General features: G+C 33.5%; 2 protein-coding genes across 2 annotated transcripts; both read right to left on the reverse strand.

Moving 5' to 3' along the window:
• Positions 1-357: 357 nt before the first annotated feature.
• Positions 358-3,764, reverse strand: LOC139847256 (uncharacterized; the record flags this gene model as incomplete). The annotated part of the gene is made up of 8 exons (XM_071836918.1): positions 358-758; positions 901-972; positions 1,127-1,220; positions 1,304-1,452; positions 1,878-2,217; positions 2,294-2,625; positions 2,708-2,866; positions 3,423-3,764. Coding segments are annotated over 8 exons (1,533 nt in total), but the record flags the coding sequence as incomplete, so codon positions are not given.
• A 1,863-nt stretch (positions 3,765-5,627) lies between these two features.
• On the reverse strand, positions 5,628-8,064 carry LOC139850501 (uncharacterized). Its single transcript, XM_071840071.1, has 3 exons — positions 7,718-8,064; positions 6,561-6,641; positions 5,628-6,166 (listed from the first exon to the last, which is right to left on the reverse strand). Exons 1-3 carry the CDS (start codon positions 8,040-8,042, stop codon positions 5,748-5,750), a joined length of 825 nt encoding a protein of 274 aa, XP_071696172.1. The 5' UTR covers positions 8,043-8,064; the 3' UTR covers positions 5,628-5,747.
• Positions 8,065-26,306: the final 18,242 nt, after the last annotated feature.

Consider the following 26,306-nt stretch of genomic DNA (forward strand, 5'->3'; position numbering starts at 1 on the left):
GGCTGTTTTTTTAGAGAAGTTTCAGTTGTAGTTCACGTGTTAAATTTCAATATTAATGTAATTGTGCAATGTAATTAAATGTAATCGGTAAGATTGTGTATTTGACATAACTTGTAAGCATTATATTGTAACTTGTTCAAGTAGATCTACTCAATTATATCGTAAAATCAACACCACTTGTAACTTAAAGAAGATTAAAAATAATATATCAAGATTCTACTATCAATTCTAACTTCGTCCGTCAATATGAAGTGACACACACACACACACACACACACACACACACACACACACACACACACACTCTTACCCCAAAACTTGCTCTTACACTATATATTGTACAAAAGTGCAACTATATATCATTCCATAATTAAGGTGCATTCATATGAGAACAGTGATGTAATCACCTCCAAATATGATCACATGCCTCTACATGTAACAGATAAGTAGTTTAGGAGCATTATTGAGGTGGCGAGCTTAGCTTTTGCATTACAGGGTAACGCAAATTCAAACATCAAATTCTTGGATTAATGCTAGCATTTCCTGCCACAAACAATATCCACAGTATTCTCCAAATAGATGAACACTATTACCTACTAGTATCATTTTAGGTGCTTGCAAACTAACCCAAACAATTGAGCTATGTTTACAAGGAGACAAATTAGGATGCAAAAACAACAAGAATTACTCCTCACTTGGCATTCGGGTAAAACTCATTCCAGCCTTATTCTATCCATATCTCCAATCGCTGCTTCAAGCTGTCAACAAACATAAAACAGTAGTACATTAATAACATAGACGAGATTACACCAAAAACATTCCAAAATAACATGTTGCAATTCCACAACACACCATCACATTGAACTTTTAAGGTAGAACAAGAGCGGAAAAATGACAAACCTTAACAATTTGACGCAAAAAGTAATCACCGTATAGCTTAGGAGTCTTGGATTCAACCACATGAACCACGTCCTACAAAAACATATCCATATCCATCCATAAAATAAAAGCTTAAATATATAAAACAGTTCTACTGGCCTTAGTGCCTATTACATAACATAGAATGAAACAAAAATAAGGGAAATAAAAATAAAAATATCACTTGAGAACATGAGAGATAACCTACATTATCAATGTAAAAATCAATATCAGCATTAGATATCGTTTTCCCATCAGCTCCAACAGAATGTGTCTTGTGCTTGTACATCATCAAGATTGTCCTGTAAAAAGAGCACTAGATTAGAATATTTGTTTAAGATAAAAGTTTATAATAACAAACAGACATAAATTTACGATAACTAGCCTTAAAGTAGGTTCGTTCACTTCCATGTACGTAGCAAGCTTCTTTAGAGAAATCGTTGAATAAACTTTTAAGAAAGTTCTCAAAACTGACAGTTGCTGCTGCTGCTTTACTTCATAAAGAAAGAACTTCAACTGAAACCTATATGCGTCCTATAACCACACAAAAAAAGTCAACAGCTTAAAAAAAGATACAAGTGGCAAAATGGAAAAAAGTCAACAGCATAAAAAAAGATACAAGTGGCAAAATGGAAATAAGTCAACAGCATAAAAAAAGATACAGGTAGCAAAATGGGTAGGATAGGTAACTTAGTGGCACTTTTTATTTTCTTGATTCAACATAAAAACGAGTTTAATAAAATTACAAAAGATTGTTACTTTTTTATCTATAATAATGCAATTTGAAAAGTTGTACGTGCAAAAAAACATATTAGGTGACTTCCAACCAGTTGCATTTAGCTAATCTTTTGTACCCAAGATAAACACGACCTACACAAACTTACTGATATGTTTACAAGGGGAAACAATCGTTCTAATTGTAAACAAAAACATTCAAACATATTGAACAAAAAAGGCACCTGGTTGTAGTTAACGAGTGGCTCATCGTAGCTTCGTGCAGACGGCGTGATAAATTTAGGACACGCATATGAGAAAAGTTCATCATAAAGAGCAAATGATTCATCATCGTTTTGCTGCATTCTCAACATCTTATCACCATTTTTCTCTCTTAATTGAGTGTTCACAATTTCATCAACAAGTTTCACTTGAGGACAGAGTGAAAGGCATATCGTAAGCAAAGCATACATTTGTTCATTCTTTTTCAAAATCTGCTCGAACTGTGGTGAGTTCTGATGATCCTGCTTATTCTTGTAAACGTATAAAAGAATCTTATTGAACTCGCATATGGCCTCAACATACCTATCGATAAGCTACTGTAAACAAATAGTAATAGTAATAAACGTTGTCGGACAAAAATATAAGGAAAAAACAGCACCTTCGCAGCATAAGATTGGCGAACCCATAATGATAGATGGTGCTGATGTGGCAGCCAATTACACTGGTGTAAACTCCTTGTTGACTAATGTCAATAGGAAGTAAACACTTGAGGCCAGTTTGATAATCTCCCAACAAACAATGAATTCTTAACAAACCAACCATGCTGAAGTAACCTAAGACCTTCAAAACATTGCTTCCACCGTTATAATCGTATCCATCATATTTACTAAATTGTTCAAGTCCTTCTTTTTCCTGCTCTAAGATTGTAATAATTGATGACTTCTCCATCAATGCTTGCAAGAAGTTAAGAACGCCATACACATTCCAGGCCTATAAATAGTGTAAGACATTATACTCCAAATCCCATTACAAAATTATAATTTATATTTATATATTAATATTAAATTATTACCTTGTCGTGTTGTCTTAGTAGAGCTATCTCCTGCTCTGTTTTGTTCTTCATTTTAGCACGATACTGACAGAAAGACTGGAATTGATACACAAACTCATCTACCATGTCCCACAACCATTGATTAGGCAGCTGCATATTCACAACACCATGCAAAACCACCTGCAAAACAGCAAATAATTAATCACACACACTTTTCTTATACATACATGTATGTAGCTTAACAGTGCAAAATTCACATTTACAAAGCAAAAGTTATTAACTGCCAGTAATCAAGACTTATAGAACCAAAAAGTTCACTAACAACAAAACACAGACCTATATAAGAATAAACTAGTTAAATGGTCAAATTGAGTAGACTAATGCACAAAATAGCTAAAACCTGGAACAATTTCTAAACCGGTCAAGATATCGCTTGAATTGTGTCACAGAACCTCCATTAACTCAATATCTTGCATCATAACTATTGTAATTTATAATAAACCTCAATACAAATCCGAACACAATATCTTGCTCAAGTTATATAAATCCAACACACTTGACATCATAATAATACCACCAGGATTTCAAGCAAGCTTAAGTGTTAAGCATTAGTTATTATACAATACAATAAGCAAATATAAATAATATCATCCAACCAATATTATCCCTAAACAGAGATACATAAGCACTTTAATAAATATTATTAATAAAATAAAATTAGGAAAATATAAAACACCTGAAAGAGCGTGCAGTAATTATCCCAAGAATCAATCCTCTGTTGAAGAGTTGGAGATAACCTAGCATATAAATGCCTGAACCACATCTCTTTGTACAGTAAGCAAAAGACATGGTCATTATCAACATACTGAGCAACTGCTTCAACTGATGGCCATGGTGTATCTCTAAACATACGGTCACTTAGGGTATAAAACGACGTTTCATACATCTGATGAATTTCATAAACGTTTTTCTCTCGAATGTAACGGTACATGTGAACCACGAACGATTTCACTGGATCCGGTACGAACATTGGATCGTAATCCATTGTTGAAGATGATTGTAATCCTTCTTCGTAATCTTACTTTTCACAAATTAGGGTTCCGACTGCGTAAAAACAAACGGTGAGTAGGATAGGTAAAGACGCGAGAGGGGCCGAAAAGGCAGCGACCTCAAAACGTGGCAACGGAAAAAACGGAGCCGAGACGGGGTCGAAACGGATGTTGACTAATGTTGACTTTTATATATATAAATATATATTTACACATATTTTAGAGCTAAAAAACCTTCGTTCACAAGTTTGTACATATAATTGTTATTAGTATTAATATAACACAAAATGGAATACTAAATTAAGTCAATTTTGATTGATTTGACCGACTTATGACCGATTTTAACAGAATTTCTGACTTTTGACCGGCGTTGACCCAATTTTTCCTGCATTTGACCTGACTTTTGACCGTTGACCGGCTTATAAGAAAACGGGACGGGGTCGAAACGGTTTACTCACCAAAACGCCGCAACTGGCGTCGCAACAGCCGCAACGGACGCCGTTTACAACAGTGGGTGTGTGTAAGTGTTTATCGTATGGACTGTGTCTGTACGGCTTTTACTTGGTTGGGCCGTAAATAAATGGGCCTCACAATACCTATTTCTATAAAGAAACAAATGGGCCTTTGCTTATTTTTTAAAGATAAAGCCGCTAGGTAAATTGTCTGACGTTTACTACTAAGTACTAACCATGAGCAAAAATCTTGAAACCCTGTATCAAATCGAAGTAAACTAATTTATTATCAAATCAATACCAAAAAAAAAAACCTGAACCGAGAGAGATTCGATTTCGATTTTGGTTCTTCATTTGAGACGGATTCGGTTTCGGTACCATTGGGTTCGGTATTGGTAAACCGATCCTGGATACCAAATTAATGAACATGTATTACTTTTTGACCCAGTTCACATATGCAACTGAATTTTTTCATGATTTTATTTACCATTCATGTTTCCCTTTGTTCTTAAATATTAACGAACACAATATGTTTTTATATTCGTTTGTATAATTTAAGAACGAGAATAGATGAAAGTTTCACATATCAGTTAACGAAAGTCAATTGTCGGTTTCATAGGGTATAATACTGAAAATACATACCGAATCAAAACCGCTTTCTTTAATCGGTTCGTTATCATATCCATGAAATTGTGCATTTTTAGTTTTAAAAAATTCGGTTTCAATAGGGTAGAGTTCAATACCGGTACCAATCTCGTCCCGAGTACACACTAGAATAATAATATACATTTATGTATCGCTCCATTTATGTATCACTTATGTTTGTTATTTTGTAATTTATCACAAGATAGTTTTGTGGTTATAATAAGTCTCAATTCAAAATATAACTAACTGCATATCTTTACGGCCGCCCTGATATCCTTGTAAAGATCTAAAGTTCAAACTATGTGATGTATAGGAATGTGTTTTTTTTTTTTCTTTTTTTGACAGCGGTTAAGATCACCCAGGGGATTAGTCCGGGATTAGAGTATGGGATCTCAAGTTCAAACAGTCACGCATTAATCCGGCTGAGCCGCATACATTAGAGTATGGGATTAGAATACTCGGCCTTCGAGGTAACCCGAACATTAAAAAACCGTATAAAAATAATAAAGTAATAATTAGCAAATGAGGTCCTGCTAATCATATGGTAAATCCATAATAGTAATATGTTTTGTACATATATATAAACGGAAAAGGCCTAAAACATTGACACATCGACCTAACTAAACCCGATCAATCTGGTTGGATCATTTTGACCACATGACCAATCCATCCTTGTTATTTCATGTAAACTAGGAATCTTTTTATTACTTGTAAAGAAGGAATGATCAACACGTATCAGATTATCAAGCTCAGTAGGCTGTATTAACAACACACTAAGATAATACTGTTCTTCGGTTGTGCAGAGCTCAAAATTACAATAGAAAGCGAAACCTAGCAACGCTAAAAAGCCTACGTGTAATATAAATTGAACACTCGTGATAAAAAAAAAAAAAAAATAGCTGTAAATTACACTTTTTAACTGCTAGAATTAGTATGCAACAAATGTTGAACTTCATGGTAACCATTTGGATCAACTTCTTCCTCATCGTCATCAGATGACAGATACGCGGACCCCATCCAAGATCTAAACCCTTCATTTACTCGTCGCTCAACATCCGGATTGAATTCAATGGGGTTGGTTTCTAACATTTCCAACCCAAGATTACGAGCTGCAAACTCTGTTTCGTCATGGATTGAGCCAGCTTTTTTCCTAAGTTGGATTGCGGTCCCACCATAGAGAATAACTAGACCCCATGATGAGATCTCGTAGCACCAGAACAAGGGTATCGAACACTTACTCCCGAGTGTTAGGAGAGTTGAACCAAGAAACAGGGCGAGAAGACCAAAAATGATGGCGAATACAAAATTTAGAATAGACAGACAACGTACTCCTCCTGCAAGTCACGGATAGAAATACACTCATTTTGTAACGTAAAATTCTATCTAACTTCAAACTATAATCTTTTTATATGTTTTTGGCAAGATGTAACAAACCGGGAGAAACTAAAATAATACTCCCAACGTCACAAATTGATAGTCCACCAATAAAAAGCACACAGTTTAAAAAATGTAATCATCACATTTTAATTTTTGTTTACTTTACAGTTTACCCTTAACCTTTTACCAACATTTTTTTTACATGCATAAACTAAGGGTATAAATAAACTTTACTTCATCATTCTTATCCATTTATTGAAGTGGACTATTAATTTAGGATATCCCTAAAAGGAAAACATGATTATTAAATTGGGACTGAAGTAGTAGTAATAATAATAATAAAAGAGGTACCTCTCTTAGAAGCACAATAGTTATTCTCAACCACCTTAAGGCAACCATGTTTCGCTGGAGCAGCATACGATACAGAAATTCCTGCATGTCAATTTTATCGATTGAATACAATGTTATGTTGCTTATACACCACAATAAACATATAGAAATGAAAAAATGTACATCAGCAAGGTAACTTGCAATATCAAGCAACAGAAGTGCAACTAGCAAGATATGTTACATTGTAGCAGCACACCACAATGTATGTTTTACATACTTGTGTATCATGTCCTACATGAATCAAACAAACAGGTGTCCACTACACTCCACTACTGTTGAAATCACATATTTCGAGTCTCGATCAATCATTATTATAGTAGAGATAAGCTACAATTACTATATCATATCCCAAAGTTAGCACTTCCATCTAAAGCTAAAAGTAAGGTTTCCGGCATAAATTTACACTATCAGCAAAAATATCATTGTAGTCTAAATATATTGATACTTCTAATCTTAAGAGCAGCGTAATCTAAGGCTACCCTATCTTGGGTATAGCGGCAGCAACTCTGATTTGTGAAAAAAAAAAAAAAAAAGATAAATCTAACTATACAAAAAGTTAAATGATGTATTAAATATCAATGCACGTTACCACAACAAAATGTTCAAGTTGTATCTACGCAGGGGTGGAAACAGAGTAGGGCGGGGTGGGGCGCCCGCCCCCGGTGTATTTGAAATTTTCAGGCCTAAAATTTTGGACTTTCATATTTTGCACCCAAACCCTCCATATTTTGCCCACAAAGCCTCCATATTTTGCATCCAAAGCCTCCATATTTTGCATCCTCCATATTTTGCCCAGTGAATGTGAACGATTTTTAAAAAAAAAAATCTCCCCCGGTGAAAAAAATCCTGGGTCCGCCACTCTTAATCTACGCATAATTGTTTTAATCTATTGGCCATACTAGTATACTACATCTGCAAACATAGTCTATACATAGCTTAGGCTTGTAAGCATGCTTAAACCTTCCATACAACCTGATTTCAGGCAACAAATACGTTGTGAATCAAACTTATACTTCCATACAAGTATACAACAACCTAATTTCAGCTCTAAAAAATGTATATCAACTTATTTAAAAAAAAAATAAACAAACAATCAGAAAGGTACTAAAGGAACTGACCTGCAACAAGATAAACAGCTGAAAATGCAAAAAGGATAACAGAAGGAAGAAACAGAACTGTCCAATAATAATCAATTGTTTCTTGATCTGTTAAATAAAAAGCACCTCTATTTCCAACCACACTACGCTCAAATTCAACGCCATTAGCAGATGCAATAATATTATTAATATTATTAGGGCTGCAAAAAGGGCGTCTTCCAGGATCAGTAGCAAGCATTATTTTCAAACTAATAATACTTGATATAAATATCATCATCCACAACGTTATCAACCCTAATATGCTTTGTACCTTATTACTCCATCCTTCTTTTTCGTATTCCTGCATAAATGCTTGTCGTAATGCTTCTCCCACCATTTTTTTATTTTTCTTAATTTGGTAGCTTATTATCGATGTAAATTTCAGCTACACAACAAACCCTAATACGTACGCTGTAGGCTTTGTATTGGTCGGTAAGGAATAATGGATGCGATCGTCTAAGGAAATTGAAAATTTGAGGTCAGCTAATGAGGATTAAAAACCCTAGAAATCAAATTGGGGAATTTGAACGGGATGAAGTGGAACTGCGTCAGTACTGTTCGAGTAAATTATAGATTTATTTATTATTTATATTTATATGTTATTTATTTATTTATACGGAGTAGATTATAGATAAATTTACAAGATGGTCCTATAGTTGCACGATATTTCAACTATGGACATAAACCAATTTTTTTTTTAATGTAAATTTTACTTACGCGTGAGGAAGTCCTTTTCACTAACAAAGATTGATTAAATTATACACGACTCATCATTATTGTACTTTACAATAGTATACTGCATAACTAGTAATGTATGATTAACTCTTTTAGTATATAAATCACCGCATAACTTAGGAATGAAATTCTAAACCTACCTCTGTATGTGGTATGAAAAATGACTTTTGAATAATTAAATCAAATAAAAGCAATACTGCATTGTTCTAGTATAAGGGAAGAATTGTTTACATTTTACATTTTTTATATCCTACATACGTGAGATTGAGTTTTGTTGTTGTTGCAATCGCAATATTGCATATGAGAGTATTGTAGAGATAATATGTAAACATTCATTTATTTAGGGTAAAAAATGTATTTTCAACCTCAAATATGAAAAGTCATATCTCTATCCTAAGATAAGATAAAGTACATACTTCCAAAAAAAAAAAGTTATCAAAGCTATTCCTTTAAATTATTTATTCAACCAAACATGTTCAAAACTGTCACACCAATACCTTTAGTCAAGGTTGCAAAATTCGTTATCCGGGAATTATCGGTCGGGACTTTGTAAAGATTAATCCACAATTCGAGGATTAATCAGATTGTACTCTCTACATTTAAATATTAAACTAGCTCCAAAAATCATATTAAAAGAAAGTTGTTGAAAAATGTATACCCAAACTTTTACAATCTCAACAACACTTCTTTATACATTACTTGTGCCACTAACAATATTCTCATATATACATTTAAATATCTTTTTACTTGTTTATTCGTGAACATTTGGACAAAAGATGAATGTGTTAAATTGCAAAATATAACAATAAAGTTTAAAAACATGAAAGTTATGGTATGAAAACTACTAAATTACTATATGGATGCTACTGTTTTCCTTTTGCTTTCTCTATATCATCACTATACCGTAGTTAATGATGCTAATAGGAATTTCCACATAAACTCGTAAAAATTACCTCTTGTTTCCGTTAGTGACCATGAATCTCATCAACATACTCAACCACATCAAGTGGGTCATTCTTATCAGCTTCATCAATGTCCGGGGATAGTTCCTCATAAACGTCTTCTTCACTTCGATTCAAATAAATTTGTGCAAAGGAATAGGTGAGCAAGCATACATAACAAAAAGTAAATCATCTACAACAATATCAATAACTAAAACTAATGTGTTACCATATAGAATACAAAACAGGAAATGCAGACTGAAAGTACAAATATAGCTTTCAATTCAACCTAGAAAAAATTATATATATACAATCAGTCCGCTAACAATACCGTAACCAGTGTTTTGGTGCAAAACATGTTAGCAACAGATCTTAAACTCATTCACTTCATTTGAAATATAAATAACAGCAGTTCAGGCCTTAATACAAAGTTACATAATAGATGAAATTATAAAACAAAGCATAAACTTTAGCAGCTAGTAAAGTGAGATAGTGATGTGTATCTAAAAGTTTGAGTAATGACGTAATGTTGAGGATAAAACATATGTAGAAAGACACACTAAACATCAGCACCTGCAAACAGGTTGCCTTGAATTAACTGAAACCATATACCACTCAACAACTACAAAATAATACATATTTCAAACAACAAAAGCATTTAACCATTCATAACAATAAGACAATCATCAGGATGAACAAATTATTAACCAAAACATTAACCTGAGAAGAACATACCTTGGCATACATAACACTATCTAGTTGACATCCTATTATTTAAGATAGAAAATCAAACTCATATATAAAAAACAGATTCATGATAACATAGCCGACACAACAAATGATAGATGAGCAATCCACCAACGCTACCTGGTTTTAAACCCGCGATAGATTCCAATTCTTGTATTTTTTTTATAGAACTGCAGCCATAATATTTTTAAATTGTTAAAACAAAACATGGATGTGCAGAAAACAAATAAGACAACAACAAAAGCCTACACTAAAAATAGATATTGATGAATACTAAGTTACGGGTTTGTAGTAGAAATACCAACTTCAAACCCTAAATATATATATATATATATATATATATATATATATATATATATATATATATATATATATATATATATATATATATATATATATATATATATATATATATATATATGTATATAATGATACCGCAACCCGCATGCGCAATGCATACGTATGTGGGCACTCGCTGGCATACGTATACGTGTACTTTATATGCGGTATGCGGCATGCGTATTCGTATCAAATGCCTATGTTTTTGGTACGGCGGTTACTTGGTCCTTAAGTAAGTATCTTTTCCATAATTATATCCGTGATTCGGGGGAGTTGGTTATGGAAGAGATTACATTATCTCAGATGGTTCTAGAATTAGGGTTTGCCTATATATACAAACCCTTATTGTCATTCTAACGACAACAACAACGTTACGTAACAATCATCAATTACACATCTTACGTAACCCTCATCATCTCTCGTCTTCTCAAGGTTAACAGGTTAGTTCTTTGTCGACTAGCACCTACAACCTTTATATGGGGCCTTCTGATCAACGCACGTTATCGAAGGTGGACTTAATCACTTGGCCACCTCGCCGACATCATTATGTCGGCCAGGGTTATTCACGGTAGCTGGACCGGAGAGCCTTGTTCTAAGATCCTTAAACCCCCTTTTACGCATTGAACGGGCATATTAACCCTGTGGTAAAAATATGCATGATCAAGTGGTGCTTTCATTGAGAGTCGAACTAATTCAAGACGTGTTTAATTGTTTTTTCTTTTAAAGTTTTGAATTATAAGGCTTATTATTCACAAAATTGTTTGAATTTTTTCTTTAACAGTATCATGGCTTCTGGGAACTCATCGAAGCGTACTCAAACAGATAATCAAAGCACGCCATCTGGTAATCAGCAGACGCAAGCTATGACTACGGGGGCGGGATATGCGCCATATCTTCCACCTGTATCCGGCGAGCCTTTTCAGAGGTATAAGCCGATATATCCAGATGAGATTACACCTCCAAGGGCAAACTCGCCAGTTACAACCACGCGGTTGGATTTTTCCTCGGTGGATCCAAGGGTCATCTTGGTAGGCACTAGCGGTGAAACAGTAGGCCCGCATGTGGTATGCTGCGGTCAGGTACCTATTTATAGTATCACGGTTTCAATCCCTCTGCAGACGCAGAGTGTTCAGCAGAATTCATCGTTTACACCGTTGCAACCTTGGCAACCACCGCGTCCAATTTCGTAGTTTTTGACTCCTGCGGATGCGTAGGCATTACTTAATAGTTGGGGGTTCGGTGTCATTCCAGATGCCAATTCTCATTGGACGCCGATTGTAACGATCAGGAAATTTCCGACCAAATTTAAACTTTAAACTCTATATGTTTCCGACACGATAAGCAAAAACCTTAATGTTAAGTCTAGAAAGTTTGAAATCTATATTCGGATAACTAGTTACCCTTTTGATTAAGCCTGACGATTCACGAACAGTTGTTTGTAAATAAATGTGGATATATATATATATATATATATATATATATATATATATATATATATATATATATATATATATATATATATATATAAATGTGAACATGATATTATATGAATCTATATATAAATTCTATTGTAACAGTTATAAAATATATAAATAGATGTATTCATATAATAAATGATATAAATATTAAATATTATATAATTAATAAATGAAATTACAAGTTTAAGTATATTTGTTATATTATTATCTTTAATACTAAAATTAGTCTTATTAATATTATATAATGCGTAAATATGAAATTTAATACAATTGATTTGTTATATTATTATTATTAACATTATTGTTATCATTGCTAATATTATTATAACCGGTTGTAAAAATTTAATTGTAATTATTATGATCAATTTTAGTATTAATAATTGATATTATCAATATCAATATTATTAAGAATTATTATTATTATTAATACAAATTATTATCATTATAGTAATATAATTTATTATTAATACCATTAATGATATTTTAATTAGTATATTCTTTTATTATTATTATTTAGTATTATTAATAATATGATTATTATTATTATTTAATTATTAATTATTAATGTTAAATTAAATATATAAACAGGATATATAACTACATACATGTAAATACAGATATATAATTACTGGTGTATATTCAGATATACATAAATACCTAAATAAGATTCGAATTTCAGTTTATAAATATAAATAAATATATATATATATATACACTAATATATAGAATATGTAAATATGGCATATAAATAAATATAGATGGATACGTTTTCTGTTGCAAATCACTATCTTTCTGTATAATTTGTTCTCTTGATTGTTAACAAGGTCGACATCAGATATTACTGTAATATATCTCAAAATCTAAAGTAGGTTAACTGTCTGTTTCTATCTTATCTTTTTCCTCTTGATTTTTTTTATCTAATACGAATATTAGCTATTGTTCAATTGAGCTATAAATCATTTGAATTACTCCGTGATATAAGTAAAGTCACTCAGTTCTCTCTTCATCCTTATCAACTAACAGTTTCGAATAAGTCTTTTTACTGAATTTGAAACCCAAATAATCCTTCACAGCTCACGTATCCCTGTTTTGATATCATTCCCCAAAAACCCTGAAAACGAATCATTTTTTTAAAAATGTGTAAATACAGTTATGTTAGAAATGGATTACTAAAACTATCCACAGAGTCTCAAGCTTCAAATTTTACTAACGAATTCGAATTTTGAAAGTCAAATTAAATTTAAAAAGTCAAACAGTCGTGTTCATCGTAAAATTCGGATTCATTTTTATGTTTCATAATAAGTTAATGATATTAGAAGTTTCTAGGAAGGATTTGCAAAATATTTCATGTAGGAAACTCCTTCTAAAACGATCTAAAATTCGAAATCAAATATTGGGTTCAAAATAGTTTTATCGAAGCAGATACATCTATTTTATTTTATTTTCTGTTATATCAATTCATATGTTCCGAGTTAAATCATTTATGTTGCTGTTAACAGACCTAAAACAAATATTAAAGTCGTTTATTTGCTGGCAATTCGAGTTCTGGTAATTTAAGAATTATGATGATGAGGTAGAAGAGGGAAACTGGTAACACAGAATAGATATAAACGGGTTGTAATATTAATCAGATAAACAGGTCACAGATCAATGGTTAGAGTGTTAGTGGTGATCTAGGAGGTCAAGGGTTCGAGCCCTACAATGCCCAATTCTTTTTAGAATTTAATTGAAAGGTAGATTACTAGCATACTAATTTCTATTATTATTATTATTATTATTATTATTATTATTATTATTATTATTATTATTATTATTATTATTATTATTATTATTATTATAAAAGCTATTATTAATATTATTATTAGTATTTTTTAAAAATTTATCATTTTTATTAAAAATATCCTTTTTACTATTATTATCATTATTAGAAAACTTATCATTTTTATTAAAATTATTAGTATTACTATCATTATTGATATTATTAATGTTATAAATATTATTAGCTTTATTCTAATAATATTATAATTAACTTTTTGCAAATAAGAAAAGTTATATATATAAAATATATATATATATATATATATATATATATATATATATATTATCTAAGTATACCAATATCATATAATATCATGTTTTAACTGATATAGTATTATAAAGTTAATTAAATTTATATCAAATAATTACTACAAAATACTATAGATATTAATGAAAGTATACATATATAAGAAAATTAATACATATCTAGATAAATATAAACTTGGTTGATTTATAATGTGTTAATATATATATATAAATGATATAGGTTCATGAATCCGAGGCCAACCCTACATTTGTTCAATGATGTTATATGTATTTTTACTACAAAATACAGTATGGTGAGTATATAGATCCCTTTTAAACTCTAAATATTTTTGGGCTGAGAATACATGCGCTGTTTTTATAAATAATTTACGTTATGGACACAAGTGATCAAAAATAAATTCTACGTTGAGTTGTACCATGGCATATTTCTTTATACTTGGTAGCTAATATTTACGTGAGGAGCGTAAACGCGAATCCTATTGATAGATCTATCGGGCCTGACAACCCCAACCGGGCTGGACGACCAGTTTTAAACGGTTGCACAGTACTTCGTTTCGTTACTACACTTGGTACGGTGTAGGGTTTATTTAAGAATATGCTGCTGTGATTTAAATGTTAAGTATGGTTACCAAGTGCTCAACGACTTTTCCATACACGAGGAGTGTATTATGTATAAACATGAAATCTTGTGGTCCATAGTTATAACGCTGATAGCATCAAACCTATATATCTCACCAACTTTATGTTGACGTCTTAAAGCATGTTTATTCTCAGGTACGTATAGAATCTTCCGCTGTGCATTAGCTCATACTAAGGACATTATTTGGAGTCGATCATCGCAATGGGACCAGATGTTGATGATTTCGTCCAGGAGGATAAGGACGGGTCGTTACAGGTGGTATCAGAGCGGTGGTCTTAGTGAACCAGGTCTTGCATTAGTGTGTCTAACTAGTAGCTGTTAGGATACATTAATGAGTCTCGACTTCGACCGTGCCTGCATGTCAAAAGTTTTGCTTATCATTTCTAGTCGTAAATTATTTGCTTATCATCCTTAGGGAATTGCCTGCTTATCATTCATAAGTCTAGACACGTCTTACTGCATTTAGTGCATCGATAGTGTATAGACAAAATTCATATTTTAGCATATCTGTTACTTTGGACTTTAGTTGACATCTTTTCAAAGATTCTCCGTAATTTACGGGATTTTGGTATTATATATACATATGTAAAGTATGTATTGAAGAGTACCAAATCTAACTTCTATAATCTATTTCATACCAAAAATTCATTTTTCCGATTATACAAGATGGATTCCGCATCTAGTTCGAATTCCTCAGATTATGACAGCTATGCCGATATGGATTTTCATTCAAGCTCCGAAGGCAGCGTCACCGGAATGGATCAACCAATCTCCCATCATCTATTCTAGATGAATTGGGGGTGGGTTCGTAATATACTAAGTCACTGGAGACATGAAGAGGGTGATCCCTTCCATCCACCAAATTGCCCTCTTGGCGATGAACCTGAAGCACTTACCGGCGAACCTGTTCGAGAAACCATTTTCTCTCTCATTTCTAGAATATCTCGTCACGATTATATACTATCCCATATTTTAGATCTTGTTCATTCGCTCACTCCAACCACCAATCATCCCGGTGTACTAGCAGAAGTTAACGAACTTCGCGCTCGCGTGACGGCTTTGGAGAATATGGTGCGAAGGTTACAAACACCAGCAGCATAATCCGTACCACCATCATCAACACCGACAGTACCCATATCACCCTCAACCACAACCGCGTCGTAAACCTCAACATTCCAATTTATACCTCGGATATCAACATCACACACCTCAATATCACTATCTGTACTTCGAGTATGATCTTCGTTTTACATATCATTCTATATCGATTATCTTCGCTTTACTTATCGTTCTATCTCATTTATCTTCGTTCGACATGGTAATTATGTAATCTTTAATGTTTTAGAGATCATGTAATCAAGTATTAACGATAAATCAAAAAAATTTAATATCTTATTGACTCATTAGATCCATGATTACATCTGAAGAAAATATATATACAAGTATATTTTCATAAAGATTGTAATTAAAAATTCTTTCGTACAAACTGTTAATGATGAAAATATTTTAACGGGTAGGTAGTACCCGAGGAATATTTAGATCTCACATTAATAAGTTACAGTGTATATTCTTCGAATCTGATTCAACGGTCATTTGCTATTCTACTTACAACCACCGATATTCGTATCTGTTCACCACCGAATAACCATTTTTATTCAAATTTCATATTTGGATTTTTATCTATCAGAATCCAACAAGTGGCATAATGAAGAAAACATTGGACAAAATAAAAAGTGTTAGAAACAAACAAATTAATTATGAGAAATTCTGTTAGGAATCCACGCTAACTGTTCCTAGTTAACTGTTCCCAGCTAACTGTTAATTCCGTATTACATTTTATCGCAATTTAATTTATTGTCATTTAAGTTCTGTTATTTATTTTACGCACTTTAAATAACGGGACACGTATACAAGGTTTCGACCTATCATATCGACCCATCTATATATATATTTCGGAACAACCATAGACACTCTATATGTGAATGTTGGAGTTGGCTATACAGGGTTGAGGTTGATTTCAAAATATATATATGGTTTGAGTTGTGATCAATACTGAGACCGGTACACGGGTCACGATACGTATTAATTAATTCGAATATTATATATTAAATTATATATGAATATATTGGACTAGTGGACAACTGGACTATTGGACTGCTAACTTTGGACAATTAAAATGAATTAAAATATTGATTATAACATATGAAACTAAACAATTCTTCAAGTTTGCCACTTGATTTTATCTTAAACCTCATTTGTACCTCGACAATTATAATCCTCGTTCAAATCTTTTCATGATTCTTGAAAACACCACGATCGAGAAGTTGAACCAGCCGCACCTCGTCTACGGAAGAAAGATTTATGCATACAGTTATGCATCTGAAAATTTTTGAACTCGAAGTTATAGTTAAAACGTAACCGCATCGAATTCCTTATCATCCATTAGCAAAAACAATCACGCGATTCCTTTTTAATTAACTAATTTTGTCACAGCTCCACTTCGATATCTCAGTAAGACTACTCTTATTACAATCTCGATATATATACGTTGTTCTTTCGCCATCGTTACCAGAGAACCTTTTATATTCCATCATATTACCATCAGCGTTTAATCATCTAAAAATACAATTCTCCTTAAACCATCTTGGTTTGATAACCAATGACCCAGATCCGATAACTTTGAAAATACCGACTAAGCAGCATGTTGTAGAAGGTCTTAATGACCAAAAGTTGATGATAAAAGAAGGAAGTGTTAGGAACGCTCGATAGAAAATTGGTACTGAAAACCGGATTGAGCAAACCATGAAGGAGACTCTGAACAAGTTACAAGGACTAAACTTGTACATAAAGAATTATGACGATTCTGTAGCAAACACCTTGCTTCTGAATCTAAACCCTTACGGGTCAATCTTCATCATCATCCTTCGACATTAGAAATTCCAAGATATTATCATATCTTTCATTATAAATATCCTCAATATTTCTGAAGATATTTTCACCACTATCCTTATCTGAAATCATTTATCTCTCTGTAATATCTGCGTTACAATATAAAGGAAACTGTGTTAGTTTCTAAATCCTTCAAGTTTAAAATAGGAATGTTCTGAAGCAGTGTTGGGAACTGATGCATGAATTAGTATAATATAATGAAACTTGATCAACTTCATTATATTACAGTAAGTCATGTTAAGTTTCTAATGGAATGTGATGATTTACAGTACCATCATCATGTGCCACACGGCTCTTACATTCTATCCAATTCCGAAACGTATTAAGAACAAATCATCTTAATAGTTCTATTTTTCTGGATATCCTGGTAATTTGACAAATCAAAATCGTGCCATTACCCTTTCTTTCTTAGAACATTAACTATGTTCATTTCGAATTTCATATCTACGAATTCTGGACCATTACTCGCTTGACTCAAAGTCGGGAAAATAAAACGAAAGCATGAAGTTCCGAAAAATAATGAAGAATATAAAGTCCGATAATAACTCTGAAATTACAAACCGTGTATACCAATGCATATAACAATATAAAGACACGGGAGAACTAGAAACACTATGAACACAAGGGTATAGTAGAAGTAAATAGATTCTTCTGGCGGTAGATGAAAAAGAAGAATTACAGATACGGAAGTTAGGAGTATATCAAGGATTGGATGGAGTATATTAAATGAGTAGAGGGAGAAAGAATAGAAGGTGTGAGTTGTAAAGAAACGAAGGGGTAAATTTATAGTGAAGTATCCGACAAAGAAATCGAAACAGATTGCTGCATTAAGTCAAAGAAGATCCTGATCACCGAAGAATCAAATCTTTTAGATTTTCAAGATTTTCTTTTAAATCCCTTAAATTCCGGAAATTAATCCTAACCACGTCATCGGATAAAACAATTCCATATTCACTCATTTCATTCTTTTGTGATAGCTTCACTCGTGTGCTTCACATGATCGAATCGTTTTATCCGTATCTTCCAATAATGATAAAACTCTATTATTACCTCATATTCGTCACGAAAATATTCCTATTGTTATTTATGACAACCACTACCAAATTTCGGGGACGAAATTTCTTTAACAGGTGGGTACTATAACGATCCGGAAATTTCCGACCAAATTTAAACTTTAAACTCTATATGTTTCCGACACGATAAGCAAAAACCTTAATGTTAAGTCTAGAAAGTTTGAAATCTATATTCGGATAACTAGTTACCCTTTTGATTAAGCCTGACGATTCACGAACAGTTGTTTGTAAATAAATGTGGATATATATATATATATATATATATATAAATGTGAACATGATATTATATGAATCTATATATAAATTCTATTGTAACAGTTATAAAATATATAAATATATGTATTCATATAATAAATGATATAAATATTAAATATTATATAATTAATAAATGAAATTACAAGTTTAAGTATATTTGTTATATTATTATCTTTAATACTAAAATCAGTCTTATTAATATTATATAATGCGTAAATATGAAATTTAATACAATTTATTTGTTATATTATTATTATTAACATTATTGTTATCATTGCTAATATTATTATAACCGGTTGTAAAAATTTAATTGTAATTATTATGATCAATTTTAGTATTAATAATTGATATTATCAATATCAATATTATTAAGAATTATTATTATTATTAATACAAATTATTATCATTATAGTAATATAATTTATTATTAATACCATTAATGATATTTTAATTAGTATATTCTTTTATTATTATTATTATTTAGTATTATTAATAATATGATTATTATTATTATATAATTATTAATTATTAATGTTAAATTAAATATATAAACAGGATATATAACTACATACATGTAAATACAGATATATAATTACTGGTGTATATTCAGATATACATAAATACCTAAATAAGATTCGAATTTCAGTTTATAAATATAAATAAATATATATATATACACTAATATATAGAATATGTAAATATGGCATATAAATAAATATAGATGGATACGTTTTCTGTTGCAAATCACTATCTTTCTGTATAATTTGTTCTCTTGATTGTTAACAAGGTCGACATCAGATATTACTGTAATATATCTCAAAATCTAAAGTAGGTTAACTGTCTGTTTCTATCTTATCTTTTTCCTCTTGATTTTTTTTTATCTAATACGAATATTAGCTATTGTTCAATTGAGCTATAAATCATTTGAATTACTCCGTGATATAAGTAAAGTCACTCAGTTCTCTCTTCATCCTTATCAACTAGCAGTTTCGAATAAGTCTTTTTACTGAATTTGAAACCCAAATAATCCTTCACAGCTCACGTATCCATGTTTTGATATCATTCTCCAAAAACCCTGAAAACGAATCATTTTTTTAAAAATGTGTAAATACAGTTATGTTAGAAATGGATTACTAAAACTATCCACAGAGTCTCAAGCTTCAAATTTTACTAACGAATTCGAATTTTGAAAGTCAAATTAAATTTAAAAAGTCAAACAGTCGTGTTCATCGTAAAATTCGGATTCATTTTTATGTTTCATAATAAGTTAATGATATTAGAAGTTTCTAGGAAGGATTTGCAAAATATTTCATGTAGGAAACTCCTTCTAAAAAAAGGATCTAAAATTCGAAATCAAATATTGGGTTCAAAATAGTTTTATCGAAGCAGATACATCTATTTTATTTTATTTTCTGTTATATCAATTCATATGTTCCGAGTTAAATCATTTATGTTGCTGTTAACAGACCTAAAACAAATATTAAAGTCGTTTATTTGCTGGCAATTCGAGTTCTGGTAATTTAAGAATTATGATGATGAGGTAGAAGAGGGAAACTGGTAACACAGAATAGATATAAACGGGTTGTAATATTAATCAGATAAACAGGTCACAGATCAATGGTTAGAGTGTTAGTGGTGATCTAGGAGGTCAAGGGTTCGAGCCCTACAATGCCCAATTCTTTTTAGAATTTAATTGAAAGGTAGATTACTAGCATACTAATTTCTATTATTATTATTATTATTATTATTATTATTATTATTATTATTATTATTATTATTATTATTATTATTATTATTATTATTATTATTATTATAAAAGCTATTATTAATATTATTATTAGTATTTTTTTTAAAATTTATCATTTTTATTAAAAATATCCTTTTTACTATTATTATCATTATTAGAAAACTTATCATTTTTATTAAAATTATTAGTATTACTATCATTATTGATATTATTAATGTTATAAATATTATTAGCTTTATTCTAATAATATTATAATTAACTTTTTGCAAATAAGAAAAGTTATATATATAAAATATATATATATATATATATATATATATATATATATATATATATATATATATTTATTATCTAAGTATACCAATATCATATAATATCATGTTTTAACTGATATAGTATTATAAAGTTAATTAAATTTATATCAAATAATTACTACAAAATACTATAGATATTAATGAAAGTATACATATATAAGAAAATTAATACATATCTGGATAAATATAAACTTGGTTGATTTATAATGTGTTAATATATATATATAAATGATATAGGTTCGTGAATCCGAGGCCAACCCTACATTTGTTCAATGATGTTATATGTATTTTTACTACAAAATACAGTATGGTGAGTATATAGATCCCTTTTAAACTCTAAATATTTTTGGGCTGAGAATACATGCGCTGTTTTTATAAATGATTTACGTTATGGACACAAGTGATCAAAAATAAATTCTACGTTGAGTTGTACCATGGCATATTTCTTTATACTTGGTAGCTAATATTTACGTGAGGAGCGTAAATGCGAATCCTGTTGATAGATCTATCGGGCCTGACAACCCCAACCGGGCTGGACGACCAGTTTTAAACGGTTGCACAGTACTTCGTTTCGTTACTACACTTGGTACGGTGTAGGGTTTATTTAAGAATATGCTGCTGTGATTTAAATGTTAAGTATGGTTACCAAGTGCTCAACGACTTTTCCATACACGAGGAGTGTATTATGTATAAACATGAAATCTTGTGGTCCATAGTTATAACGCTGCTAGCATCAAACCTATATATCTCACCAACTTTATGTTGACGTCTTAAAGCATGTTTATTCTCAGGTACGTATAGAATCTTCCGCTGTGCATTAGCTCATACTAAAGACATTATTTGGAGTCGATCATCGCAATGGGACCAGATGTTGATGATTTCGTCCAGGAGGATAAGGACGGGTCGTTACACCGATAACCACAGAACAGCAAAGCACTGCGCATATGGTTGGACTTATAACGGCATATCCTCAGGTCTCGCAGGCATCTCCGCCACAGGTCTCGGCACCTTTTCAGCTACCCATGTACTCTGCACCGGCAAGCCTGCCTTCTTTTCCAACGCATCAGCCTTGGTTATATCCGCAAACGCCGGGGCAACCTTGGCAAAATATTCAGGGGCAGGCAAATCTTGCAGGTCAATTTATGCAGGCCGCACCTCCTGATATGGTTCACTTATTTTCACAGCCTGACTTTGTTCAGGACATGATGAAGCGTTTCTTTGTGGGATTGAAAGGGGACCCTGTTAAACCACCCTTTGAGCTACCAACCACTTTTGATAAGTTTCCTTCGCATATAACTGCATATCCGTTTCCATCAGCGCCGAAGATACCTCACACGTTGGGTACTTATAATGGTTTAACTGATCCGGATGACTTCCTGCAGCGTTTCGAAGGCGCAATGCGCACCCAAGGCTGGGTGGATCCGGTTGCATGTCAGATATTTCCCATGACGCTGCAGGGCATTGCTCGAGAATGGTTTAATAAACTCCCATCAGGTAGCATATCCGGGTTCATGGATCTGCGGACGAAGTTCTTGCAGCAATATCAGAATCAGAGGCCACGCAAACGCACTCATATCGAATGTCATGGTATTGTGCAGAAATCCAAGGAATCTTTGGGTGAATTTCTCACAATATATACTAATGAGTGTCTGCGGATACCAGATCTTAAGCCAGAGCAACAAATTTCTGGACTCATACATGGTATAAACTCAGAGCGTCATCCAACACTGGTAAGGTGTCTGTGCCATACAGTCCCAACAACTTACGCTGAAGCGCTTAATGAATGTCATGACTATATGCGGAGTGGCTAAGATAATGATATTCCTACAGCTAGCTCGTGCAATGAAAGGAAAGACGATGATGATCGTTCGCGCGATCAAAATTGCGGTAATAACTCTCGCGGAAGGTATCCTAGCGGTGGTCCTATCAGAAATGATAAAGGGAAATCAAGTGGCAATTATCGAAATAGTAACCAGCACGGTATCAATAATCAGAACTATGCGCTGCTGAAAAGTTTGTCTAAAACACCAAAGGAAATTTTGGCAACAGAACCAGTGTGCGCGACCTTTGCGGTTCTAACTCCGCTAACAGAATTTGGTAAGCGGGATAAAACAAAGTATTGTGAATTCCATGATGATTATGGTCATGACACTAATCGATGTAAAAACTTGATGGAACGAGTGCTCGAAGCACTGCGCGCAAGTAAATTGGATCACCTAAAACCACCTAAGAAGGACAAAGGAAAAGTAGCAGAGGAAGGGCCGAAGGCTAAAACTCTCGCGTGGCAAAAAGTTGATAAAACAAAAAATGCCGACTTAACCATTAATATGGTCGACGCAGAGAAAGTTAGCCAGCGGAGAAAGTACAATGATCACCAGGATTGGGAACTTCTCCCAATCACTTTTCCTCCTATCATGTCAATCGACACAGTTAACGAGCCCATTATCATTAAGTGTCGCATCCCTACTTGCGGGGTACAAATCAAACGCATGCATGTTGACACTGGGAGTGGCGTTGACATTATGTACGAACATTACTATCGTTTCCTCCCTGCATAAGTTAAAACGCAGTTACGCCAGTCTGATATTACGTTATCTGGGTTCTCCGGAGAAAGCTCATGGCCGCTAGGCTGGATAGAGCTAATAATAGAGATCGCAGATGATAAGAATCCGCAGTTGGTCAGACATGAGTTAGTTGACTTTTATGTGGTTCGTTCAACTTCGCGGTACAACGCGCTGCTTGGGAGAAATTTCATACGGCGTTTTAACATTATACCATCGGTGGTGCATGGTTTGATTAAGTTTCCTACGAAGGGAGGGGTTGCCACAATTGCGTCACATCAAACAACCGAGTTGTGTGGTTCAATTGTGCCTGTCAACATTTCCACCATGGGAGAACAACTTGCGAGCAGTACGGTCATCGATAACCGCTTGTATCCGGACAAGCGTATTAAAATTAGCGCGGGCTTGTCAGCTGAAACTAAGGCTAAGTTGCATGGAATATTATTCGCAAACGCAGGTGTTTTCGCATGGCGAGAATCAGACATGACTGGGGTCCCGCATGATATGGCGGAACATAAATTGAACGTCAATCCATCACTTACACCCGTAAGACAAAAGAAGCGACATATGGCTCTCGAGCGCAATGATTGGCTGTGCGCAGAAGTAGATAACCTTGTCAAAGCAAACATTCTGCGAGAGGTACGATACCAGACATGGGTCGCTAATCCGGTGTTGGTGAAAAAGTCTGACGGTAATTGGCGGATGTGTGTTGATTTTAAAGACATCAATAAAGCGTGTCCCAAGGACAACTACCCTCTCCCGGAGATAGACTGGAAGGTAGAATCATTGTCAGGTTTTCGGTACAAGTGTTTTCTGGACGCATACAAGGGTTATCACCAAATCTTAATGGCTGCGGAAGATGAGGACAAAACTGCTTTTCATACGCCGTAGGGTATTTATTGCTATACGAAAATGCCTTTCGGATTAAAAAACGCAGGCGCAACCTATCAGCGCGTAATTGACGCAGCCTTCAAGCACCAAATTGGCAGAAATCTTAAAGCATATGTCGATGACTTGGTGATTAAAAGTAACACCGAAGAAGAAATGCTCGCAGACATCCTAGAAACGTTTGCGTCTCTAAGCATTATCAACATGAAGCTTAACCCGCTCAAATGTAGTTTTGGAGAAGAGGAAGGCAAGTTTCTAGGTCATGTGGTGACAGCATGGGGAATCAAGTCAAACCCCAAAAAGATTGAAGCCATTGATAGTTTGCCATCTCCGAAGACAAAGAAAGACATGCAGAGTCTAACCGGGAAGCTTACGGCAATCACGCGGTTTTTGTCGAAGGCCGCAGAGCGACAATTGCCATTCTTCAATACTTTGAAGAACTTTTTAAAGAAAAAAGACTTCGTATGGACTCAAGAAGCAGAATCAGCCTTTCAGGAGATGAAGAAGGTGCTCGCTGAATTACCAACACTCACCGCGCTAGTATCAGGAGAAACGCTTACGCTGTACCTTGCGGCATCGAAAGAGGCTATCAGCTCAGTTCTTATTGCAGATCGCGGAAAGGTAATCTACTTTTATTTACATACATTGTTTATTTCCCAGAAATTTAACGCTGAGGTTTTCTCAGACGCAAATGCCGGTCTACTTCGTAAGCAAGACGCTGACATCAAGCGAAGTAAACTATTCACCAATAGAAAAGCTAGTATATGCGCTAGTCCACACGGCGCGGCGTTTGCGCCGATACTTTCAAGCACATCCAATTGTGGTTCTAACTGATCAATCGATTAAGCAGGTTGGTAAATGCCTAATTTGCGGCAATGTCCGGGGCTACCGCATTGACTAACGCAATCATTTTTCTTTCAGGTGTTATACAAGCCTGAGATTTCTGGCCGAATGGCTAAATGGGCAGTTGAGTTAGGAGAACATGAAATAAATTTTTCTTCGCGAAGCGTGGTTAAGGGTCAAATACTTGCGGATTACCTAGCAGAGTTACCTGCGGATGTTGAGGCATCGGCAGAGCATCAGGATACGCATGTGCCATCTCTGTCAACATGGAAATTATACACCGATGGTGCCTGCAGCGCAGCTGGCGTGGGTATACGAGTAATTTTAACTGGCCCATATGGCGAAGAGCATACATATGCGCTGCGGTTTAATTTTGCTGTTACGAACAACGAAGCAGAATATGAGGCTTTGTTAGCAGGTATGCGGATTGCGCATAAATTAAATGTTAAAATTCTGCACGCTTATATGGATTCAAAGCTGGTATGCGGTCAAGTCAGCGGAGACTTCGAAGCGCATGACATAGTCATGCAGCAGTATTTATCGCTTGTTCATAACCTCGCTGACCAGTTTGAGGTTTTTCAAATCTCCCACGTCATGCGGGGGCAAAATAAGAAGGCGGGTGTGCTTAGAAAATTGGCTGCTTTGGCCTTTGATCATCTGGGGAAGAAAGTTCTTATAGAAGAATTGCATGCAAAATCCATTGTTATGATTCCGTTAGTGGCACCTATTGAGGAATCCAGCTCAACATGGATGACACCTATTATTGCTTTCCTGCGGGACGGCACCTCACCTGCGGATTCCATTGACGCAAAGAAAGTCCGCACTAAGGCACCACTGTACGCCCTTGAGGGTGACGTCCTATATAGAAAAAATTATTTAGGGCTGCACCTAAGGTGTATTGGTCTGAAAGAGGCAGAGGAGGTTATACGCGAGGTGCATGAAGGTGCATGCGCTCTTCATTTGGGGCACAGGTCTA

Source organism: Rutidosis leptorrhynchoides, chromosome 5, assembly GCF_046630445.1.
Source record: "Rutidosis leptorrhynchoides isolate AG116_Rl617_1_P2 chromosome 5, CSIRO_AGI_Rlap_v1, whole genome shotgun sequence".
Taxonomy (NCBI): domain Eukaryota; kingdom Viridiplantae; phylum Streptophyta; class Magnoliopsida; order Asterales; family Asteraceae; genus Rutidosis; species Rutidosis leptorrhynchoides.